Consider the following 20,829-nt stretch of genomic DNA (forward strand, 5'->3'; position numbering starts at 1 on the left):
ATGCTGCTCTCATAAATAATCATTTTGACTTTCATTTATTTGTAGAGCTGCGAAAACTGCACGTCCTTATGTGCTCCGTTATTTTTTTTATTTTTTTTGTTTATTTGAAAGTAATCAACAGCATACTTGTTGATCTATTGTAAAGTTACATCTCTATTCCTATTTAAAGTATTCTGTACTAAATGATTACAGGGTATCGAGTTGCAATCGCTGCTGGAGCGCGGCGTGGGTATGAACGTGAACATGGGCGGTGTGGGCAACGTGGGCGCTGTGGGCGGCTGGGGCGAGGAGGAGGAGCGCAAGCCGCGGCCCATCGGCACGGAGCGCGCGTGGAAGCTCACCGCGCCCGACGACTGGCACCACGCGCACCACCACCACCGCACCGACCACGACAGATACCAGGTACAGTCCGACGTGAACGCTGTGGGCGGCTGGGGCGAGGAGGAGGAGCGCGCAAGCTACTGCGATGTGACTACCAATGGTAGACGAGAGCCGGCAGACAACGGATAACTACAACCTTTCACCTCCCATGGCCCCCCTACCTTTCGGTTATATGCGCTAAATCGCGGGAGGGTGGCACTTTGACGTGTTTCTCATCTTAGTGACTTCCTACAAATTCTTTCTCTCTGCCTTATCCCTTATGCTTTCTCCCCTTTCTGGGGGCAGTTTTCACTATGACGCTCGTGCGCCTCGCCAGATCCTCTCATCACTTACTGGTCCGCGATCGTGGTGCCAAGCTGTTCCGCGTTTCCACTGACACCGGACTAATCTTTTTCCACGCACGCAACGCAAACTGAAACCAACTCTTCAGCGGTATTATCATTAGATTTAGAACATGGAGTTATTTGAAGGGGTGGATTGACATGTTGCAAATGTTCATGGGCGGCGGTTATCATGGGCTCGCCTGCTCGTTTGCTCGCTATTGGGAACGGGTGCTGACGTGTCGTGGGGCGTGTGTTGCAGCAACAGCCGGGGCCGGGCATGGGCGAGGGCGCGTACGGCGCGGCGGGCGGCGGCGCGGCGGCGGCGCTGTCCATGATCCACGCGCTGCCGCTGCACTACCTGCCGCCCACCGAACAGCACCACTGGGAGCAGCCGCACGCGCCGCACCACGCCGCTGACAAACAGGTACCAGCAATACCTTGATCACTTCTTCATACGAACCCTTCTTCACCCTACCAGCAAAGCCGTGCCGCCAAGCGATTTAGCGTTCCGGTACGATGCCGTGTAGAACTGCCATACCCCTTCCAGGTTAGCCCGCTATCATCTTAGACTGCATCATCACTTACCACCAGGTGAGAATGCAGTCAAGGGCTAACTTGTATCTGAATAAAAAAAAAAAAAAAAAAAATACGAATAGTAGTTATAGTACGAATATAGTAGACATAGTAGAAGTAGTAGCGGGCATCTATCAATCAATCATCAATTTTTTTTTAATCCCTAGGAAACTAACTTTCAAACAACGACAAATCGTCATATAGGTATGAGTGACAGAGACAACGCTCTTCAAAGCCGAAATGTATTTATAGAGGCCGATTTACATTACTTTCGGCCGCGTACTGTAAATGGCTGCAGATTGCGAACCGCAAGAAACTGACAACTAGTTATCCATACTAATATTATAAATGCGAAAGTGTGTCCGTCCGTCCGTCCGTCCGTCCGTCCGTCTGTCCGTCTGTCTGTCCGTCTGTCTGTCTGTCTGTCTGTCTGCCAGCCTTTCACGGCCCATCCGTTCAACCAATTTTGATGAAATTTAGTACAGCGATAGCTTGCATGCGAGGAAGGACATAGGCTACTTTTATCAGTACTTCTTTGAGTTCCCATGGGATTTCTAAAACCTAAATCCACGCAGACGAAGTTGCGGGCATCATCTAGTTTGAGTATATTTTAAGTCCTATGTGACCACATTATTTCTTTGATTGAATGTAAATCGATATAACGCGTAAAAAGTTACTTCTCACGCGCCATTTTACATTGTGTCATGTCAAAGTGTGAACCGTACTTTTGACATGACAGTTGACCCGTAGAGTTAAAATGGCGCGTGAGAAGTAATTTTGTACTGAGTGGATGTTTTTGTTTCGGCAGCAAGCCTGGAGCAAGTGGAGCCACTAGAGCGCGGCGCCGCTGCCACGAGGATTATATATAATTGTAACCCTTGGAAATGGTGTAGATACTAGTGAGAAAGATATATTATACAGATTATATACATAATAGAGAAATGTCCTATGGAGACCTTCGTGCGAGTAGCGCTTGGGGAATGTGATTCCGGAGCCTATGTTGCGTCGCGCAGTTCATATTTTACACATATTATATTACCGCATAATACGATATTGATTTTGACGCGTGATGCGCAGAGTATGGTGTATTGAAAATCCGCTTGTAAAGATTAAATATCATATATTGATGCACTGTAACCTTTGGTGTTATTATTAATACCGCCTGATTCTTTTTTTTCAATGATTATTATTATTATTTTCATTAGGTTTATTTGGGTAATGTGTATATTTATAAGTAAATTATTACCGAGGACTCGCTGTGTCTCGAATATGATAATGCAGCATGCGCGGTAAGTTCTAGGCAAATAAACCGTTAATAAAATTGTTCTGAGTGTGTTCTTGAATAGGGCCTTCACATAACAGATTAGTATTAATATTACCCTATTCAAATGCTAATAATGACGGTTTAGTATGCGTTTCCACTGAAGCGGAGCTGAGCGGAGACGTTTAGAGTAAATAAATTATTGAGATGTTGTGATAGAATTATCACATCATCTCATCATCATCGTCGTCTCCGCTCCGCTAAATCTTCATTGGAAACGCATCCTTATTGGGACAAAACTATAGTAGTTCTAAAACTGCAGTGCTACTTACTCCTTACATTTATAGCAGAGTGAACTAGAGTGAGGGAGCTCTCAGTTTGATACGAAATCGACGATATTATGTCAAATATTAGACTATGTTGACCTGAAATGGCTTACTTGCGTCAAATGTATATTCCGTACAAAATTATTTCTCACGCGCCATTTTAACTATGGGTCAACTGTCATGTCAAAAGTACGGTTCACCTCTGTACTTTTAACATGAAACTTGACACAAAGTTAAAATGGCGCGTGAGAACTCATTTTTTACGCATAATACTAACATTTGACGTCTGCCACTGACAAAACGTCGAGGCCTCGACGTTTTATTAGAAGTTCCCTAACTGTCGTGAACTGTGTCTACTGTCTTTAGCTGAGAGAAATGCCTAGTAGGAGTTTCATCAAAATCGATTCTCGACTGCATGTCTTGGTGAAATAAATGGGCGTCGTTCTGCAACCTTTCTAGAAGACGGAAAACTCCTAAATTAAACCTTGACTAAGTTTTTAGGGCCAAAACTTTTCACTGCGAAACGTGCGTGTTGCCTTGAGCAGTCTTTAGATGACCTACTCGTGGAATTAGGGCTGAGATTTGCCCTATCCCTTAGACTTCCCTACCATCTGCACGAACGAGGAGCTGCACGAGGATACCCATCGAGCATTCGCGGTTGCGGCTTTTAGGATGTCCGTATTGGTGACTGTCGGCTCAAGAAGACGAGGGCTGAGATATATAAAGCGTACTTCGACTTTGCTCAGACTTAAGTTTCAGTTGGAAAGAGACTTTATGCCTGCATAGATAACAATGGTGCTGATTCTGACCACAACTTAATTTTAGAGTATTCGCATCATTTTCTTTGTTACTAATTAATTTATTTACCATAAGATAATATAAAAAGAACAGGCAGTTTGACAAGTTTGAATTTAATTTAAAACAGTTAAACTTCGTGGCTTTAGCTGCCAGTCGCGAGCCTATTGTTTAAATTAATTGTAGCGTGCACTAAAATAAGATGTAAAATTCATGTTCTGTCCTTTTTTTAGCAATATTAAAAAGAAAAAGATGCAGATACTCTAAATTTAGTTAGTAGAGGAAAGACAGAACCAGCACCTCTTACTCGTTTCAACAGTGTCTCAAGTCTGAGCAAAGAAGTCAAAGTGCGCTCTTCACTTTCACTTTGAGTCAGACTAAAGTTTTAATTAAAACGAGTCAAACTTATGTCAGCGATATAACGCTGTCTCGTTTTAACATTGTCTTATACCTGAGCACAGTCAAAGTACGCTCTATAGATCTCAGCCTAAGACAAGCAGTTTGACCAAAATTAAACATTCTTAGATTTGGTTATTTATTTATTGAAAATAAAAACGAGATTCATACATCACTTAAAAACAATATACAAAATAATTTACAATTTAACAATTTATTTTATTGTGATCACATAAAAAGTGAAGGAATTCTATTATTCATACTACTTACTAAATAAAAAAATTACTATAGAATAAAGTACATAAATTATAGACAAGGGTTGCTATTTTGGCTATTTTCCACACTCAGTCTAGCCAGCATATAATATCTTGATTTGTTTAAAAAAAATCATTTGTGTGATATTTTAGTAGTTACTAATTTAAACATTTAAAACCACTTACGACTCTTTGGGAAAAGATATATTTCTCTTATATTTTATGATAAGTTACCCTATTTAGCTGCTATTGGAAACAAGTTATAATAAACATTTTGTCATTTTATTTCTTTTTTCTTCAAAATGATAAAATTTCCATCTACAACTTACTTGAAATCTGTGTATATCCTGAATTATTCAAAACAGTAAGTCATAACTCAACCCATTAAATTGATATTGAAAGTTGAAACTATTCAAATTATTATGCCTAAATAAATGCTTTCAAGTTCGTACGACTAAGAGCTAGCGCGCACCACGGAAAATTTCCATACGTTTTTCCCCCCGCAAAATCTGTGAACTAAGTACAGAACTACATAGAAGTGGGCGCACTGCGGAATCAATTCCGCGCCGGATTCTGATAGATTAAAATTCAAATTTGCGGATTTCAAAACGCACCGCAACTCACCGCACTGTGGTGCGCGCTAGCTCTAAGGTACGCGACTATAGACTGCTACCTATAGCAGGCCTATATCTATAATGTGCTGTGACATATTTTCTGTCTTGCTACCAAACCAAGTGTCACGCGTTCCATCTTAGACTGCATCGTCACTTACCACCAGGTGAGATTGCGGTTAAGGGCTCACTTATATTTGAATAAAAAACTAAACAATTGACACTACCATAGACATGTTACGTTTATAGTCCATACAAAATGACTTTTCATGCGCCATTTTATTTCTAAGGGTCAAGTGTCATGTCAAAAGTACGCCTTTCACTTTTAAAATAAGTACTAAAATCGTACTTTTGACATGAAATTTGACAAAAGTTACAATATCGCGTGAGAAGTCATTTTACATGGCGTATAAACTCATGCCCGGTGATGAGTAGATAAGACAAGATACAACACGCATACGAGAGTAAAAGAGATAGCGCTCTACAAATGTCGACCTACGATCCGAGTGTCGTAGTGTTCCGTAGCTCAAAGTCTGCCTAGTCAACGCTCTACAACTCTGTGTGTCGCGCCAGGATGCGTCCCTCGAGGTCGGCGTGCATCTTCTCCACCTTGCGCGAGTGCTTCTTGATCATCTGCTGCTGGTCTGCGAAGTGGTCCATCTTATCCCCCGCCGCCGCCACCTGTACCGTGTTGTGTGTTTGTACGAACTTAACGTGTTTTCGATTGATCAAATATTAAGAAATGACGTGATTAGACGGAAACGTTTAAGTGCGGAAACCAGCCCAGAGCGAAGAAGAAGAAGAAAATGACGTGATAAAATTATTATTACTATTCATAAGCACTTTTAAAATGTTTACATGAATAAAAAAACATTCTATTCTATTCTATGTCAAAGGAAAACATGATGTAACTGACTAATCTATTAACGCACCAGAGCTCTCAAACTACTGGACGGATCGAGTTAGGCATGTACACTTGTACAGTACGCGGTAGAGAAAATAATGTACATCGGGCCTTTAGTCACTCATACCTCCCTATATGACATTTTGTCGGTCTCAACGACAATGCTCTACAAATCCGCTATCTCCTTCTAAAGATCGATGTACAGTACGCGACTAAAAGTAATGTACATGGGCCTTTAGACATTTCGGCTTTGTAGAGCGTTGTCTCTGTCACTCATACCTAGATGACGTTTTGTCGGTCTCAACGACAGACAATGCTCTACAAATCCGCTATCTCCTAAAGATCAATGTACATTATTTACTGCCGCGTATGTAGATGGCTGTTATGACCATAGAGCAGAAACAAAGAGGTGTTGGCCTAAGCAACTGTGCACTGTGATTTTCAACTAGGTCCTGACGTCATCACTGTGGGCGGGGCCTTAGTTAGTATGCTGTCTGCGTTCGTCAGGTTCACATATATTGAGACTCGTATTATCGGTGTGTTTTCGCGTTTTTAAGAACAAAAGGATGAAGTGTTGTGTTTTATCGTGTCAAAGTTATTCAGACAGACGTTCTGATGCTATGAATGGTATCACATTTCATTTGTAAGTAATTTTATACGTAATTATTAAAATAGTTCTAGATTATTGACATCTAGTGTGAGATAGCTGAACTATGTAGTGACATCAATATATCGATGTTAGGTCGCTAAGCGAGTAGTTTTGCTACTAACCCGCAGATGGAAAATTGAGAAGTGGGCGGCGTTCCACAACCCCTCACCCCGCAAAATGTCACTCGATATTTCATAGGGAAATCTTAATACAACATCTCCTCTTTGTTTCTGCTCTATGGTTATGACGTAGATATCCGCTAAGAAAGGATGTTTGAAAACTCAACCCCTAAGGGTGTAAAATAGGGGTTTAAAATTTGTGTAGTCCACACGGACTAAGTTCTACATACCTACTTCTTGAAATGCAAATAAACTATAACTTGAGGTGTGTCACAAATTACCAATGCACGCACTTTAGGGCTCGACTCAAAATGGCGTAACCTTTTTTAGTGGATTTTAGCTGGCAAACAATATAACGAATGATCTAGCTAGTATACGAAATCGAAACAAGCATAAATAAAATTATATTAAGTACAGTACGCGGCCGAAAGTGATGAACAACCTTTAGAATGACATTTCATCTTTGTAGAGCGTTGGTCACTCATACCCATAAGACGCTTTGTCGGTCTCAACGACCGAGACAGTGCTCTACAAATCTGCTGTCTCCTTCTAAAGATCAATGTTCATCACTTTTGGCCGCGTACGTTAAAACAAAATAAAATGGAAAACAACCTTACTATGATGCTTGTTAAAGTTGCTTACGTGGTCCGCGTGTAGTGTACGCAGCTTCAGTAGACGAGACTCGTAGTGTTTCAGCTCCACCTGGCCGAATAGAACGTCTTAAGTTATCAAAAAAGTGTGATAGCATAGTGGTTAACACAACCGTATCCTATTCTGTCAGGGGTTCGATCCCGGGCTGTGCAATTTTCGGAATTTATTTCATGTAGGACAACTAGTGTCTCTTATGCTACACTACATCTATGACTACCACTACCGGTTCGGAAAGCAAATTCTAATGAGCGGCAAGAAACTCAGCAGTCAATCGTTTCATAATAAATTTAAAAAAAAAACCACTCAAGTGCTAGTCGTACTCGCACACGAAGGGTTCCGTACCATCGTACAAGAAATTACACTTTTTAATTAATATATTTTTGATGTAACCACAAAAACATTGTGTTCATGGTTTTCGGATTGAGATGTCCAAACCTGTCCAAAGTCAAATACTAACAATATCATAATCATCAATATCAATATTTAATTACCTTCAAAGATTCAAGTTCATCGACAGTGAAGTTCGCTGCAGCCGCCATTTTCCACAGACCCTGCACTTTCGGCTCTATGAACTCCTTGTTAGTGGGACCTGTAAGTATTCAAACAAAAAAAATCATACAGTGCGACACTTGAATGACAAGCTGTCATGTTGCAAAATCAGCTGTTCCTTAAATTTAAATTTAAATATATTAAAATTAACTAGAAATAAGTGAAAAAACAGTGTGAAATTATTATTATGCGGTTGTAAATACTGTAAATAACTGTGACATGCGACTATACATAAGCGACATAACCAGAAGAAGGATTTAAACGGAGGGTGGCTGCCGAGTGTTTGAAAATAAACGGCTTAAACTTGGGGAGTATTGCTTCTATTACCTAACTTATTCTTATATTTTATGTATTTCAATGTTATTTTACATAATTAGGTTAGGTACTATACTCACTACTCTTTCTTTTCTCGAGAACATCGAGACACGTCCCTCCTCACACTAGGCAAAAACCTTTTTCCACTTACTTGACAAATAGTGGAAGTATAGTTGGAGAATAACGAATATTGCCTCAGACAATACTAACATTACACAATACATAATAAATACTAAGTCTAATGCAAAACAATAACTTTATAAATTAATAAGTACTTAATAGTAATAAGTGATGAACTTTGCATTTCATATTGACACCTAATTTTTTACAAATTAAGTACATTATTGTGTTGTAATATTTTGGTCCAGTTAGTGTAGGTGTAGATATACCAAATAACTATAAGTATCTCACTAAGTCTTTAATCTTTTGTTCTTTCTTTTCTGTTTTCAAAGATCATTCCATCTTCATATCTGTAATACCTACTTTAAACTTTATTTTATTTAATTTTATTTTCCTTCACCCACATATATTATTTGGTGTGTTTCAGAGTAGTACACATACACAATGGCACCAACAACCAGGAGGGCAGTAGCTATGGAGGAGCAAGTGAAACTAAAAAATGCCCTCCGGGAACTAAAATCACTGAAACAGCTAAATGAGCAGTTGTTGAAGGAACAAGACGACAGTGAAGCTGAGTTAAGAGCCATTATTACAAAGAACACTCAATTGAAGGCTGAACTGGCTGACCTAAGCAATGTTCATACTATAGTACTGGAAGAACGGGACCAACTTCAGGAGGCGGTCGGCTCATTCAATCAGTGCATCCAAACATATGATGAGGCTCTTAGCAGGATTTCTATGTTGGAGAATGAATTGAGTAGAGCTCAGAAAACAATTGACGACCTTCAGTCTCAATTGCAAAGCCATGAAACAAAGGCAATAAATAATTTGTACGACGAGCTGCTCACTTCATCCCCAGACGCGCCAGGAGTGATCATAGATCTGACTTGTGACAGTCCGTGTGCTAGTAATACCAAGTCATTGCCGGAACATAACTTGGTATTTTTGAATAGCCACAACAAAATAAAAAAATATATAAAACTTAGTAAAGTAATTAGAAAAACCAAAAGTTTGATAAAATCTCAAAAAACTCATACAAAAAATATTGCATTACGAAAGGAACGTTCTCAATTATTAAATAAGCTCGATGCTTATTGCTTATCTATTACAGAACTCCGGGATAAGTATGATTTGGATGTTCAAACCTTAAATGATGAAATTTCCAAATTGACTTATTCGCTACATAATGTCACAAACCAATACGAGCTGTCACAAAAACAGATTGATGAGCAAATACTGGCAGCAGATGAATTGTTAGCATTAAGTAACTATAACATGGCTCGCTTTGAGTCATTAACCAATAAGCATGAATGTTCTCCAAATGTACCTATTGTTCACCAAGATAGTCCTGCACCGCTCCCTGTGAAAACAGATACTTGTCCAGAGCAGTGTAGTATTGATGTTACAGAGGTTCCGTGTAGTATTGATGTTACAGAGGTTCCTTCATCTGTCAATATTAATCCCTCAGCTAAGCCAATAAAACAAACTATAATTATTTCTGACAGCTTAGGTAGAGGTCTGGGCTCCATAATGAGCTGTTGTTTAAAGCATTCAGTGATTAATAGATGTTCTCCTGGAGCTAGTTTTAACTATTTAATTAATAACTTAAATGAAAAATCATTGGATAGTAATACAAATGTTATATTATTGTTTGGGGACAGTTTACAAGTCAAAAAACAACAGATTGTAAAATGCATTCAAAAATTATTGCTCCTACATGAGAAAACAAAATGTAAATTTGTTTTGTGTGCTTTTCCTTATTCTGGTACATTAAACAAACAACAAAATGATAAAATACATACTTTAAATTTGAAAATGTATAATCTCACTAAACATTATAGTGAAGCTATTTTTTATTTTGACATTAATAGTATTAAATTGACTAATAAGTTTAAATTGACCGGAGACAGTATGTATCTGCCGAAGAGATGTAAGATGCATATTGCCTCACTATTAGCACATAATTTAAATGATTCAGTTACAAGTGTTGTAACAAACTCTTTTGACTCTTATACAAACTGTACTTCTAGTACAAATATTTATAATATTGACTCAAGTACTTCTAGTACAAATATTTATAATATTGACTCGAGTACTTCTAGTACTAATTTTTCTATTATTGACTCGAGCAATAGTGTAAGTACTATTAGGAACCCTATTGCTTGTTTAAACTAGACAGTAAGACAACGGAGGAGCCCTGTCACATGAAAAATGTACATCAAAGTATACAGAGCTTCACCGGCAAAGAATTAGAAATTGCAAGTTGTTGCAAAAAATCTAATGTTATCAATCTGGTGCACCAAAACATTCAATGTATCAGAGGGAAAGATCTGGAAATAGAACTTTTTTTGAATAATTTCAATATTGATATTTTATGTATAACTGAGCATTGGTTAAAAAATCATGAGTATACATTCAATTTTGGTAATCACCAGGTTGGTAGTTCGTTCACCAGAACCAATGCGATTCATGGCGGCTCGTTAATTTTGCTTAGCAAACAATTAAAATTCAAGAATCGAAATGACATAGAGAGCCTGTCTGTTGAGCGAACAATAGAACTATCCTCAGTTGAACTTGAGCAATTCATTGTTGTGTCTGTATATAGACCACCCTTGTCTAACTTTGATCTTTTTGAAAAGGTAATGGATGAAGTCTTATTCAAAATCTCAAAATCAAATAAAAAGCTGATTGTGTGCGGAGACTTTAATGTAAATATTTTGGAAAGTAGCCCTTTAAATGGCAAATTATTAAATCTTTTCAAATCCTACAACCTATCCAACATGTTTATGGAGCCTACAAGAATAACTGTAACTAGCGCCACATGTATAGACAATATTTTTACAAATATAAATCCAATTACTAAAACCATAATTAGCAAATTGGATTCGGATCATTGTGGACAGTTGATCCAGTTTGAAAATTTGAAGAAAAAAAATTCTAAACGTAGAATAACCTTTGTACCAGTAACGTCTGACCGAATTGAGAATATGAGACTAAGCCTTATAAAACACCTTCCATTTTTGTCAAATGGGTTTAGTCCTGATGAAATGTATAATACATTTTTTAATATATTCAATACTATATTTAACTCAATATTCACCAGTAAATCGGTCTTGACTACTGATGCAAAAGTTTTTAGTGAATGGGCAACAGTAGAACTACATAAAAGTAGACAAAAACTATATGAATTGTATGCGGAGCGACAATATGATACTGGTGACGAATTCAAGCAGTACGTTCAACTGTTTTCCAAAAAGTTTAAGAGAGATTGCATTGCAGCCAAGTCAAAATATATCCAGGCAAAAATTAAAAACAGCTCCAATGTAGTAAAAACTACCTGGAAAATAGTTAACGAAGAAACAGGAAGAGTGACACATAAAACTTGTAATTTTGAACTAAAATATCATGACAAGTTGATTACGTCAGACCCCGAGGTTGCAACCGTTTTCGAGACCTTCTTTACAGATATTCCTGTTTCTACTACAAAATCATTGAACTCTTCAGCAGCCGCCGCTCTCTCACTATTGGAGGATAACGTGCCTGAATGTAATAAAATGTTTGAATTCAGTCACGTTAGTTGCTCTGACGTTATCAAAGCTTTTAAATTAATTAATAATAAGAAAACAAATGATCTGTGGGGCATTTCCGTTAACGTTGTGAAATCATTAATTGATATTGTTGCACCCGAGTTAGCATTAATATTCAATAATTGTGTTGACTGTGGTGAGTTTCCAGACTTAATGAAACATAGTAAAATAATTCCATTATTTAAATCAGGTAGTACTAGTGACCCCACTAACTTCAGACCGATATCTGTACTACCCACTTTTAGTAAAATCTTTGAAAAAATAATTTTAACTCAACTGCTTAATTTTTTCAACATTAATGATTTATTTCACACCAAACAGTTTGGTTTTACACGGGGTCGCTCAACAACCGATGCTGGTGTTGAGTTAATACTAAATATATTTGAAGCCTGGGAGGAATCACGTGATGCGCTTGGCGTTTTATGTGATTTATCCAAGGCTTTCGACTGCGTTGATCATGAAACATTGGTCGCGAAATTGCACCATTATGGAATTAGGGGTGCAGCATTGGAATTGATGAGTTCTTACCTAAATGATAGAATACAAAGGGTAGACGTGAATGGAAAGCGATCTCCCGGATCCGTTGTAAAAATGGGGGTGCCACAAGGTTCCATCTTAGGACCTTTTCTGTTCCTTATTTACATCAATGACCTTCCTTACCTCGCTAAGGACAATTACGGGATAGTCTTGTTTGCTGATGATACATCACTTTTATTTAAAATCAATCGATACTTAACAACTTTTGATGAAGTAAACAATTCTCTCACCAAGTTAGTACAGTGGTTCGAAGCTAATAACCTGCTTCTCAACGGGAAAAAGACAAAGTGTATTAAATTCACTTTACCAAATGTTAAGCAGGTGAAAACCACTGTGCAACTTAATAATGAGGAATTAGATTTAGTGGATACCGCTATTTTTCTTGGAATAACGTTAGATGCAAAACTTCAATGGGGCTCTCATATAAATAACTTATCGAACAGACTTAGTTCTGCCGCATATGCGGTAAAAAAGATTCGCCAGTTGACAGACATAGAAACTGCGAGACTAGTATATTTTAGTTACTTTCACAGCATTATGTCATATGGTATATTATTATGGGGTAATGCTGCTGATATTAATTCTATTTTTGTGCTGCAGAAAAGGGCTGTTCGAGCCATATACAGTATGGGGCCACGAGAGTCGCTGAGAACTAAATTTAGGGAAGTTAAAATTATGACAGTGCATAATCAATATATTTTTGAAAATTTACTGTACGTACATAAAAACATAAATAAATTTAAAAAAAAAGTGACTGTCATAATATAAATACTAGAAATAAAAATAAACTTGTAATTCCCGCCTCTAGGCTCAGTAAAGTTAGCAATTCATTTGCTCGTAATTCCATACGTTTCTATAATAAGCTTCCAGAAGACATATTGGAGATGTCTCTCAACAAGTTCAAAGTTTTCATAAAACGTAAACTAATTGAAAAATCCTATTACAATGTAAAGGATTATTTAAATGATAAGCAAGCTTGGGAATGAGTTGCTTAACGACTTTGTGATAGTTCTAATAAGTTTCAATAAATTTGTAAAGTGGTGATAATAAAAAGAATACCCGGCTGAGTTTGTTGTGGGCTCTTCTCAGACCTGGGCGCGTTTGGAACCCTCGTAGCTTTAGTTTTAAGTTTGCGTTATAATTATCACCACTATATTATCTTACAAATCTAACACTATACCAGACAATCAATAAGAGTAATTTATTACCTATTTTGAATAAATCATTTGACTTTGACTTTGACATTGACAGGGGGGCGCTATTGGAGAACAAAGGCTTAGACTATTCGAACAAGAACAAAGGGGACACTTGACGGCAACGTTAGTTCCAATTTTCTCCACGCGCCAAGATAGCCTTGCCGCACTGTTCATCAAATGATTTTTGACGTCTATGACATTTAAATGCTTGACCTGTGGCCCTACCGCGGTTGTTTAACAGCTACAATGTCACGATCGCAATCATCTCTGATTGGTTAATGCTCGCTCACTATTGGCTACAATGCATTGTTGCAACAAGAATCGCACAAATTCAGCCAATCAGAGCAATTGAGATTGTGATAATAATTGATGCAGGTTTTAGACAATCGCCCTGCTGATATTCCTGATAATGATAAGACCAAGACGAAAATATGCTAGCCTTGAGGTGGTATCACATGTTACCCACATGGCTAAAGCTTACCAACATATCTGATCAGATCATATTTAATAAATAATATGAGCGGTGATAGCCTAGTGGTTAGGACGTCCGCATTCTAATTGGCACGCACCTCTAACTTTTCAGAGTTATTTGCGTTTTAAGTAATTAAATATCCTTGCTTTAACGGTGAAGCAAAGTTGGCTTTGTCCAGGTAGTCTTTGCCTAAGTTCTCTATACCAACCTTTGGCAGCGATCCTCTGCAGTCGATCATACCCATGGCGTAGACTCCTGTGCTTCTCTCGGACCAAGTTGGCTTTGTCCAGTAGTCTTTGCCTAAGTTCTCTATACCAACCTTTGGCAGCGATCCTCTGCAGTCGATCATACCCGTCGCGCAGACTCCTGTGCTTCTCTCGCACCAAGTTGGCTTTGTCCAGGTAGTCTTTGCCTAAGTTCTCTATACCAACCTTTGGCAGCGATCCTCTGCAGTCGATCATACCCGTCGCGCAGACTCCTGTGCTTCTCTCGCACCAAGTTGGCTTTGTCCAGGTAGTCTTTGCCTAAGTTCTCTCCATTGTCCTTCTCCAGGTTTATTTCATTGAACTTATCCAATTCCTCATCGTTTACTGCATCTGGGAAATAATCAGTACCCATATTACAAATACGAAAGTGTGTTTGTTTGTTGGTATGTTGGTTTGTCCTTCAATTACGTCGCAACGGATCGACGTGATAGTTAAAGACCTGGAAAGTGACATAGGCTACTTTCATCCCGGAAAATCAAAGAGTTCCCACGGGATTTTTAAAAACCGAAATCCACGCGTACGAAGTCGCGGGCATCAGCTAGTACAAGTAAAAAAATAGGTCAACTTCAAAAATAAACATTACAACATCGTGATCCACTGAATCTGTTAAAGCAATTGACTCAATTTGACGATGCTAAAACACGCGCACAATTCTATTATGATTTTTTTATCGATTTTTAAATGGAGCCTGTCTTTTATAATATTATAGTGGATCCCTGATCCTCTCGGACCATACTATCGTCGACAATATACACGGTGAAATTTTAGTGGTTGTCTTCCCGCGGCAGAACGATTTGCCCTCAGTAGTACTATCGAACTTTTGAGTTAAACTTAAAAAATAAAAATGTTTTTGTTTTGAAATAATTAAAAAAAAAAACGACAACTCGAAACTGTGAGAAACAATAGTAACGCCCTAGAAGTAACGTGAATAGCAGGAAGGTACATCCACTCGAACCGCGCTGCCAATAAAGTGAAAAAGTTTAGAGCAAAATAAGCTCTCGCGCTTAGTGATACGACATAAACTAGCATGCACGCACGCGGTATCACTATTGGTTCAAGGTCTCATTCGATTTTTGTTTTTCTCGATTGTAAATTTGACATTTTTGACTCAAATATTTTTTTATATTTATAAATCGATTGTAATACCACGACAAAATCATTTCGCTTCGGGAAAACAACCATCAAAATTTCAGCATGTATATTATAGTATGGCAGGTCAGACTCGTTGCGATTCGCTCGCCCGTGGAGATGGCACCCTTTTCTCAAGTAATATTTCAAGTTGCACTAAAGAAGTTTTTTACTTCAAAAATAAGTTTACAGCTTTAAAAAGACCTACTCTTATAGCCATCCTTGGAGCCAGCCTCCATGTTGACCAGCAGGTCATAGTACTGGTCTATCTTGTCCTGGTGGTGCGTGAACTCCTCGCGCAGCGCTGCCAGCTCCTCGCTGGTGAAGCCTGACGCCTCGGCCTTGGCCCATAGCATGTTGAGCTTCTTGTCTTTGAACAGACTCTTGTTTATATAATCCTCCATGGCTTCATTGTAGGCCTGTCAAAAAATTTATTAAGTACTAGCTTATGCTCGTAACTTCGTCCGCGTGGACTACACAAATTTCAAACCCTTATTTCATCCCCTTAGGGGTTGAATTTTCAAAAATCCTTTCTTAGCTGATACCTACGTCATAATATCTATCTGCATGCCAATTTTTAGCCCGATCCATCCAGTAGTTTGAGCTGTTCATCAAAAGGTGACTGACTGACTGACTGATCTATCAACAGATCAGTCAGTCAGTCAGTCAGATGATAGGCCAGCCAACAGCCCAAATGGAGCTCCAAAAAATGATCACTAAAAAAATCACGTTAATCCGTTGCTATGTTGCGACGTGATTGAAGGACAAACCAAAAAAAAATACACTTTTTCGCATTTATAATATGGAATGGTATGGAACAGTCTTATTACGACTGTCATTATCAGGTAATTAAAACATGTCAATGACACTGAAAGACTTGTACAAGGTTTATCTCAATTCATTATCTGAATAATTGTCTCTCATATTTCAATGAACATTGCAACTAATCCAAATTATTGTATGAATGTTACACTTCATTCTCGTGTCAACATTTTCAAATATGTATGTACTATTTAAAATCTGTGATAGCGAAGTGGTTAGGACGTCAACCTTCTAATCGGAGGTCGGGGGTTCGATCCCGGAGTTCTCCATAATGTTCTCAAAGGTGTGTGAAGTCTACCAATCCGCACATGGCCAGCATGGTAGACTATGCTCGGTAGGAAAGGCATTCTGAACCAGTGGTAGATGCATCCGACTATTCATAAGTACTTGTAAAAGTTTATACGAATAAAAAAGATTTTTATTTATTTATTTATTATTTATGGCCAAAACCCTTCTCACTCTGAGAGGAGACCCGTTCTCTGTAGTGAGCCGGCGATGGGTTGATCATGATGATGAAGATGTACTATTATTCAGGTTCATTAAATTTTAATTCAGTGGACCCTTCTTACACGCTTCTCCATATGAACAGAAAATAAACTTACAGGTTCCTGTTTCTGTCTGCCCACAGATGCATCCTCAAAATGTTCCCGCAGGCCGTAGTTGGTCATAATATTGGTTAGCTTGCGCCGCAGGTCGGCTTCTCTCAGGCCCTCCTTATCTCCCCCCTCGCTCTTCACCCTCTTGTACGTAATCTCCTCCTTGTCTTGAATCATCAGGTCACTGTACAGTGACTTTAACTTTGGCTCTGTTAGTCTCTGTAAATCAGATAACACGTTAGCTGCTAAGCAGAATTGGATGTCGTTATGCAAAATGAGTTGAACTCACAAAATATCACTTTAAGCTATGGTCATTAACAGTATATTTTCACATCAATATACTGAATATACAATATTATATTGAAAGAATATTATGATACAGAGAGAAAATGAATATACTTAACCATTTTAACTAAATATCAAATCAAAGTTTCTAAAACTTTAATTTTATCAAAATAAGTATGTGTGGGTTGGGTCTATTTTCCATAGCTACCCAATTTCAGATTGTACTTTATATACTGTACTGAACATATGACTTATGAGTTGTACAAAATCTGGCAAAATCTACCTAATATCTTAACTAAAATGACAGATCAAAAAAATAATGCCTTTTTCATAATTATTCTCCCTGCAGAAAAGGATAGCACTTGATTTAGATCTGTCAATTAGTTCATAGATTCTGTTTACCAGAATTAAAGTACCTATATTTGCCCAAGTACTATATTGTAGTAAGCTGACATGCTATGTGAATCAGTCAACTCGCTTTGGGCTCACCGCTCAGTGCTTGCATGATGTCAATGTGCACTAGCATAACAAAAAATATAACTAGCGGATACCCTGTGCTACTACTCTAAACAAGAATATGCCTAATGCATTATTTTAGTGGTCTAAAAGTTCTAAAACCATCTGAATTATTGTCTTTCTATTGAAACCAGTTTGAGGCACATCGGTTGGATGGTTTCTGTGTATGATGGAGACAATTAGAAACATTTTTGTGTTTTAATCATAAGGATTAGCAATGTTAGTTAAGTATCTTAACCCTCAATAATCTAATGTTTGTACACCAGATAGGGTAGGATGTACTTACCATGTACATATCTGCATATCTACATTCTCAAGAATACATAATTATGTAGGTACTTATCAAATTAAATACTGGCTTTAAAACCTAATCTAAGAAAAATATGATCATTATAGTTCCAGAAAACATTGACAACCTACCTGTTGCGCTTTCAACCAAACCATGTTTAGTTTATTCATCCTGAAAGGCTTTTCTAGGGTTCTGAAATCCACATCGCTTTTTTTCTTTTCAGTGGTTTTCTTTTCATTAGCTGAACGACTATATTTATTTTCAGTTAAAACATTAGCAATTAAGAAGGTTATGATAACAAATCGAAGTATTTGGTGCAACGACATTATTTGTTACTTTGGTAAAACAATTCAAGTGTTTACAAAATTTAAATTTCACAAAAATATTCAGCAAGTCCACCCACTCAAAAATAGGGATGACAACCACATGGACCACATGACAACGATACATCGATGTGTGCTAAACATCAACATTATAGCTCACAAACATCGATCTAAGCATCGATGTTTTGATGAACAAAACGAAAATGACGAAAATGATGAAATGAAAAGTGTCAAACAACGACATCGTTCATTTACTCTGTAGAGTAAGGTAAGGTAAGGATGAAAAATACCCGTCGTTGCCACATATTCTGTGCCAAGTGTAAGCGTTTGTTCCTGAAGCTGATCAACAATCACTCAGGAGTCAGGACAGAAATAGGTTTTTGGGGAATAGAATATGATTCAAACTTCTTTTTTAGGGTTCCGAACCTCAAAAGGAAAAAATGTACCCTTATGGGATCACTTCATTGTCTGTATGTCTGTCACGAATACCTAATAGAGTACCTCCTTCCTGTTGTCCTAGAATCATGAAATTTGGTATAGGTGGATCCTGTAGCTCAAGTAAAGGAATAAATCCGGAAATAAGGATAAAAATCACAAAAAATAAATAAAAAATTCATGAACAAATAATTAGTTAAGTAGTATTTTCAACTTTCAAAGTAAAATTACTTTACCAAGTGGGGTATCATATGAAAGGGCTAGGTATACTTGTAAATTCTTAATTAGATTTTTATTTATTTTTCTGCATAATTGCAGTGATATGATATTTCTTACTATAATAAGTCCATGCATCTTTTGCATGCAGTTTTTGATTTATCGTGCAAAATGTCAAACAAATACGACTGTAGTGCAGAACCCTTTGTGAGCGAGTCTAACTTGCAATTGGCCGGTTTTTTAAACTCCATGTGAAAAATTATTACTTACATTTAAACAAATAACTAGATCTTAGATATATTGTTTGTTTTTTTTGGTGTGGTAACGTCGTGATCATAGTTAGGTACCTAACTAACTATATAGTTCGTCACATTTGTTTTCAAGTATCATGTGAATAATTCGTGTAATGTACAGTGTAGATAGGTACCATATTAAGTGATATGTAAACACTGACTGATTTTATTTCGATGCATGTAAACAATAATTATTGAGTTCCTACTAATTAAAATGTCTCTTCCTAAATTCCAGTTCAAAATTGTATCGTCTACCTACGGTCTAAACTAAATAAATAAATATTTCAATTGCTTGTTAAAATGAGTTTTATTTTTAAAATCATTTTTGTTGTTTTGTAGTCTAGTAGGTACCTAGTTCATAATTGGAAGTTAGCTAAAGTAAAGCACCGTATTCACCATCCATCCCGGCTGTACGTCAGCTCAAGGCCGCGGTGCTGGATGTACATACACACCATCGTGCACGCATCAAGCAAGAGAGTATTTAAACGAGAGAGAGAGAGAGCACTCACGTTACGAAATAACCTCTAAATGTTAAATCTGCTGTACAGCAAGTCTATTCACGATCAAGCATGCACTGCATGCATGTCTATCTGCACGACGCGGGCGGTGGTGGGGGCGCTCGCTGGATGCAAAATTCATCGTGCACATCCAGCAAACAATTCACGCCTATTCAATTCAAGCCTATTCACGGTCTTTTTACATCGTGCATCGTGCATGGCCTTGGCGGGACGTACAGCAAGATGGATGGTGAATACGGCGCTTAAAGGTATTGGGTTAAAAACTGTTTAAGTACTTCATATTTATAGTTTTCGGCAGTTAAATACTCGCGTCTGACCTACGATGCGAATGCGAGCTCACGCAGGTATTGTTCCACGAGCTCGTGTACTGTATACGGATGTACCTAGCACTAAAATAAAAAATAAAAACTCTCACACTAATGCAGATGAACGTGGAGTGCGGCGTGGCGCGTGGGCTGGTACCTATGTTTCACTCCCTCGCGTAGCGCGCCCCACTGACGCCTAGAAAATGCTAATGCGACGCGTCTTGCGGTTAACTTCAAGAACGACTATTTAATTGGCGCGGACTATACTATAGTTAGTACCTATGACAACAAAATACCTATGCGGATTTGTATTACATTTATTTGAATCTAGTTCCTTTATGTTAATTAAAATGTCTTTAACTACATTTTAAGTCATTTGTGGATGATAGAAGTGATTATAATTCAAATATTAGAAAACAACAATGTTTTTTAACATCGATGCTTATCTTGAGAACATCGATGTTTCCGAACATCGATTTATAAAAATGATGTTGCATCCCTACCCAAAAACAAAAACATGTATTTTTGGCATTAGAATGGCATTGACAGAGGGGCGTAGACAAAGCTTACAGTGCGACAAGGCTATCTTGGCGCGTGGCAAAAATTGGAACTTGTTCTTGTTTATATATTCGAATAATTTCGAAGCTTTTTCGAAGCCTTTGTTCACCAACAGCGCCCCCCTGTCAATGTGATTCAAGTGCCAAAAGAGCCTTGTCGTCGTGCTTGTCGTACTGTAGTTCAGTGGCCCTATCGCGGTTGTTTGACAGCTACAATTGAGATTGTAATAATGATTGATGCAGGTTTTAGACAATCGCCTT

General features: G+C 37.9%; 2 protein-coding genes across 18 annotated transcripts in view; one reads left to right on the forward strand and one right to left on the reverse strand.

The window, feature by feature from the left end:
• Positions 1-2,602, forward strand: part of mask (multiple ankyrin repeats single KH domain) — a 61,007-nt gene extending 58,405 nt beyond the window's left edge. For all 16 annotated transcript variants that reach the window (XM_069501252.1, XM_069501240.1, XM_069501242.1 and 13 more), the window contains 3 exons: positions 193-402; positions 964-1,128; positions 2,086-2,602. In XM_069501252.1, the coding sequence (XP_069357353.1) occupies positions 193-402; positions 964-1,128; positions 2,086-2,112 (402 nt within the window). In that variant the 3' untranslated portion in view covers positions 2,113-2,602. The remainder of the gene's footprint in view (positions 1-192; positions 403-963; positions 1,129-2,085) is intronic.
• Positions 2,603-4,185: 1,583 nt separating this feature from the next.
• On the reverse strand, positions 4,186-18,356 carry LOC117985973 (alpha-2-macroglobulin receptor-associated protein). 2 transcript variants are annotated; one of them, XM_069501518.1, is made up of 7 exons: positions 18,053-18,356; positions 16,838-17,050; positions 15,622-15,832; positions 14,451-14,615; positions 7,735-7,832; positions 7,235-7,294; positions 4,186-5,601 (listed from the first exon to the last, which is right to left on the reverse strand). In XM_069501518.1, exons 1-7 carry the CDS (start codon positions 18,245-18,247, stop codon positions 5,470-5,472), a joined length of 1,074 nt encoding a protein of 357 aa, XP_069357619.1. In that variant the 5' UTR covers positions 18,248-18,356; the 3' UTR covers positions 4,186-5,469. The 2 variants fall into 2 exon arrangements, 1 of the variants encoding a protein (XP_069357619.1); XR_011237241.1 differs by lacking the exon at positions 4,186-5,601 and having other exon boundaries at positions 7,277-7,294; positions 14,339-14,615; positions 18,053-18,353.
• Positions 18,357-20,829: the final 2,473 nt, after the last annotated feature.

The sequence above is a fragment of the Maniola hyperantus genome, chromosome 10, assembly GCF_902806685.2.
Source record: "Maniola hyperantus chromosome 10, iAphHyp1.2, whole genome shotgun sequence".
In the NCBI taxonomy this organism is placed as follows: Eukaryota; Metazoa; Arthropoda; class Insecta; order Lepidoptera; family Nymphalidae; genus Maniola; species Maniola hyperantus.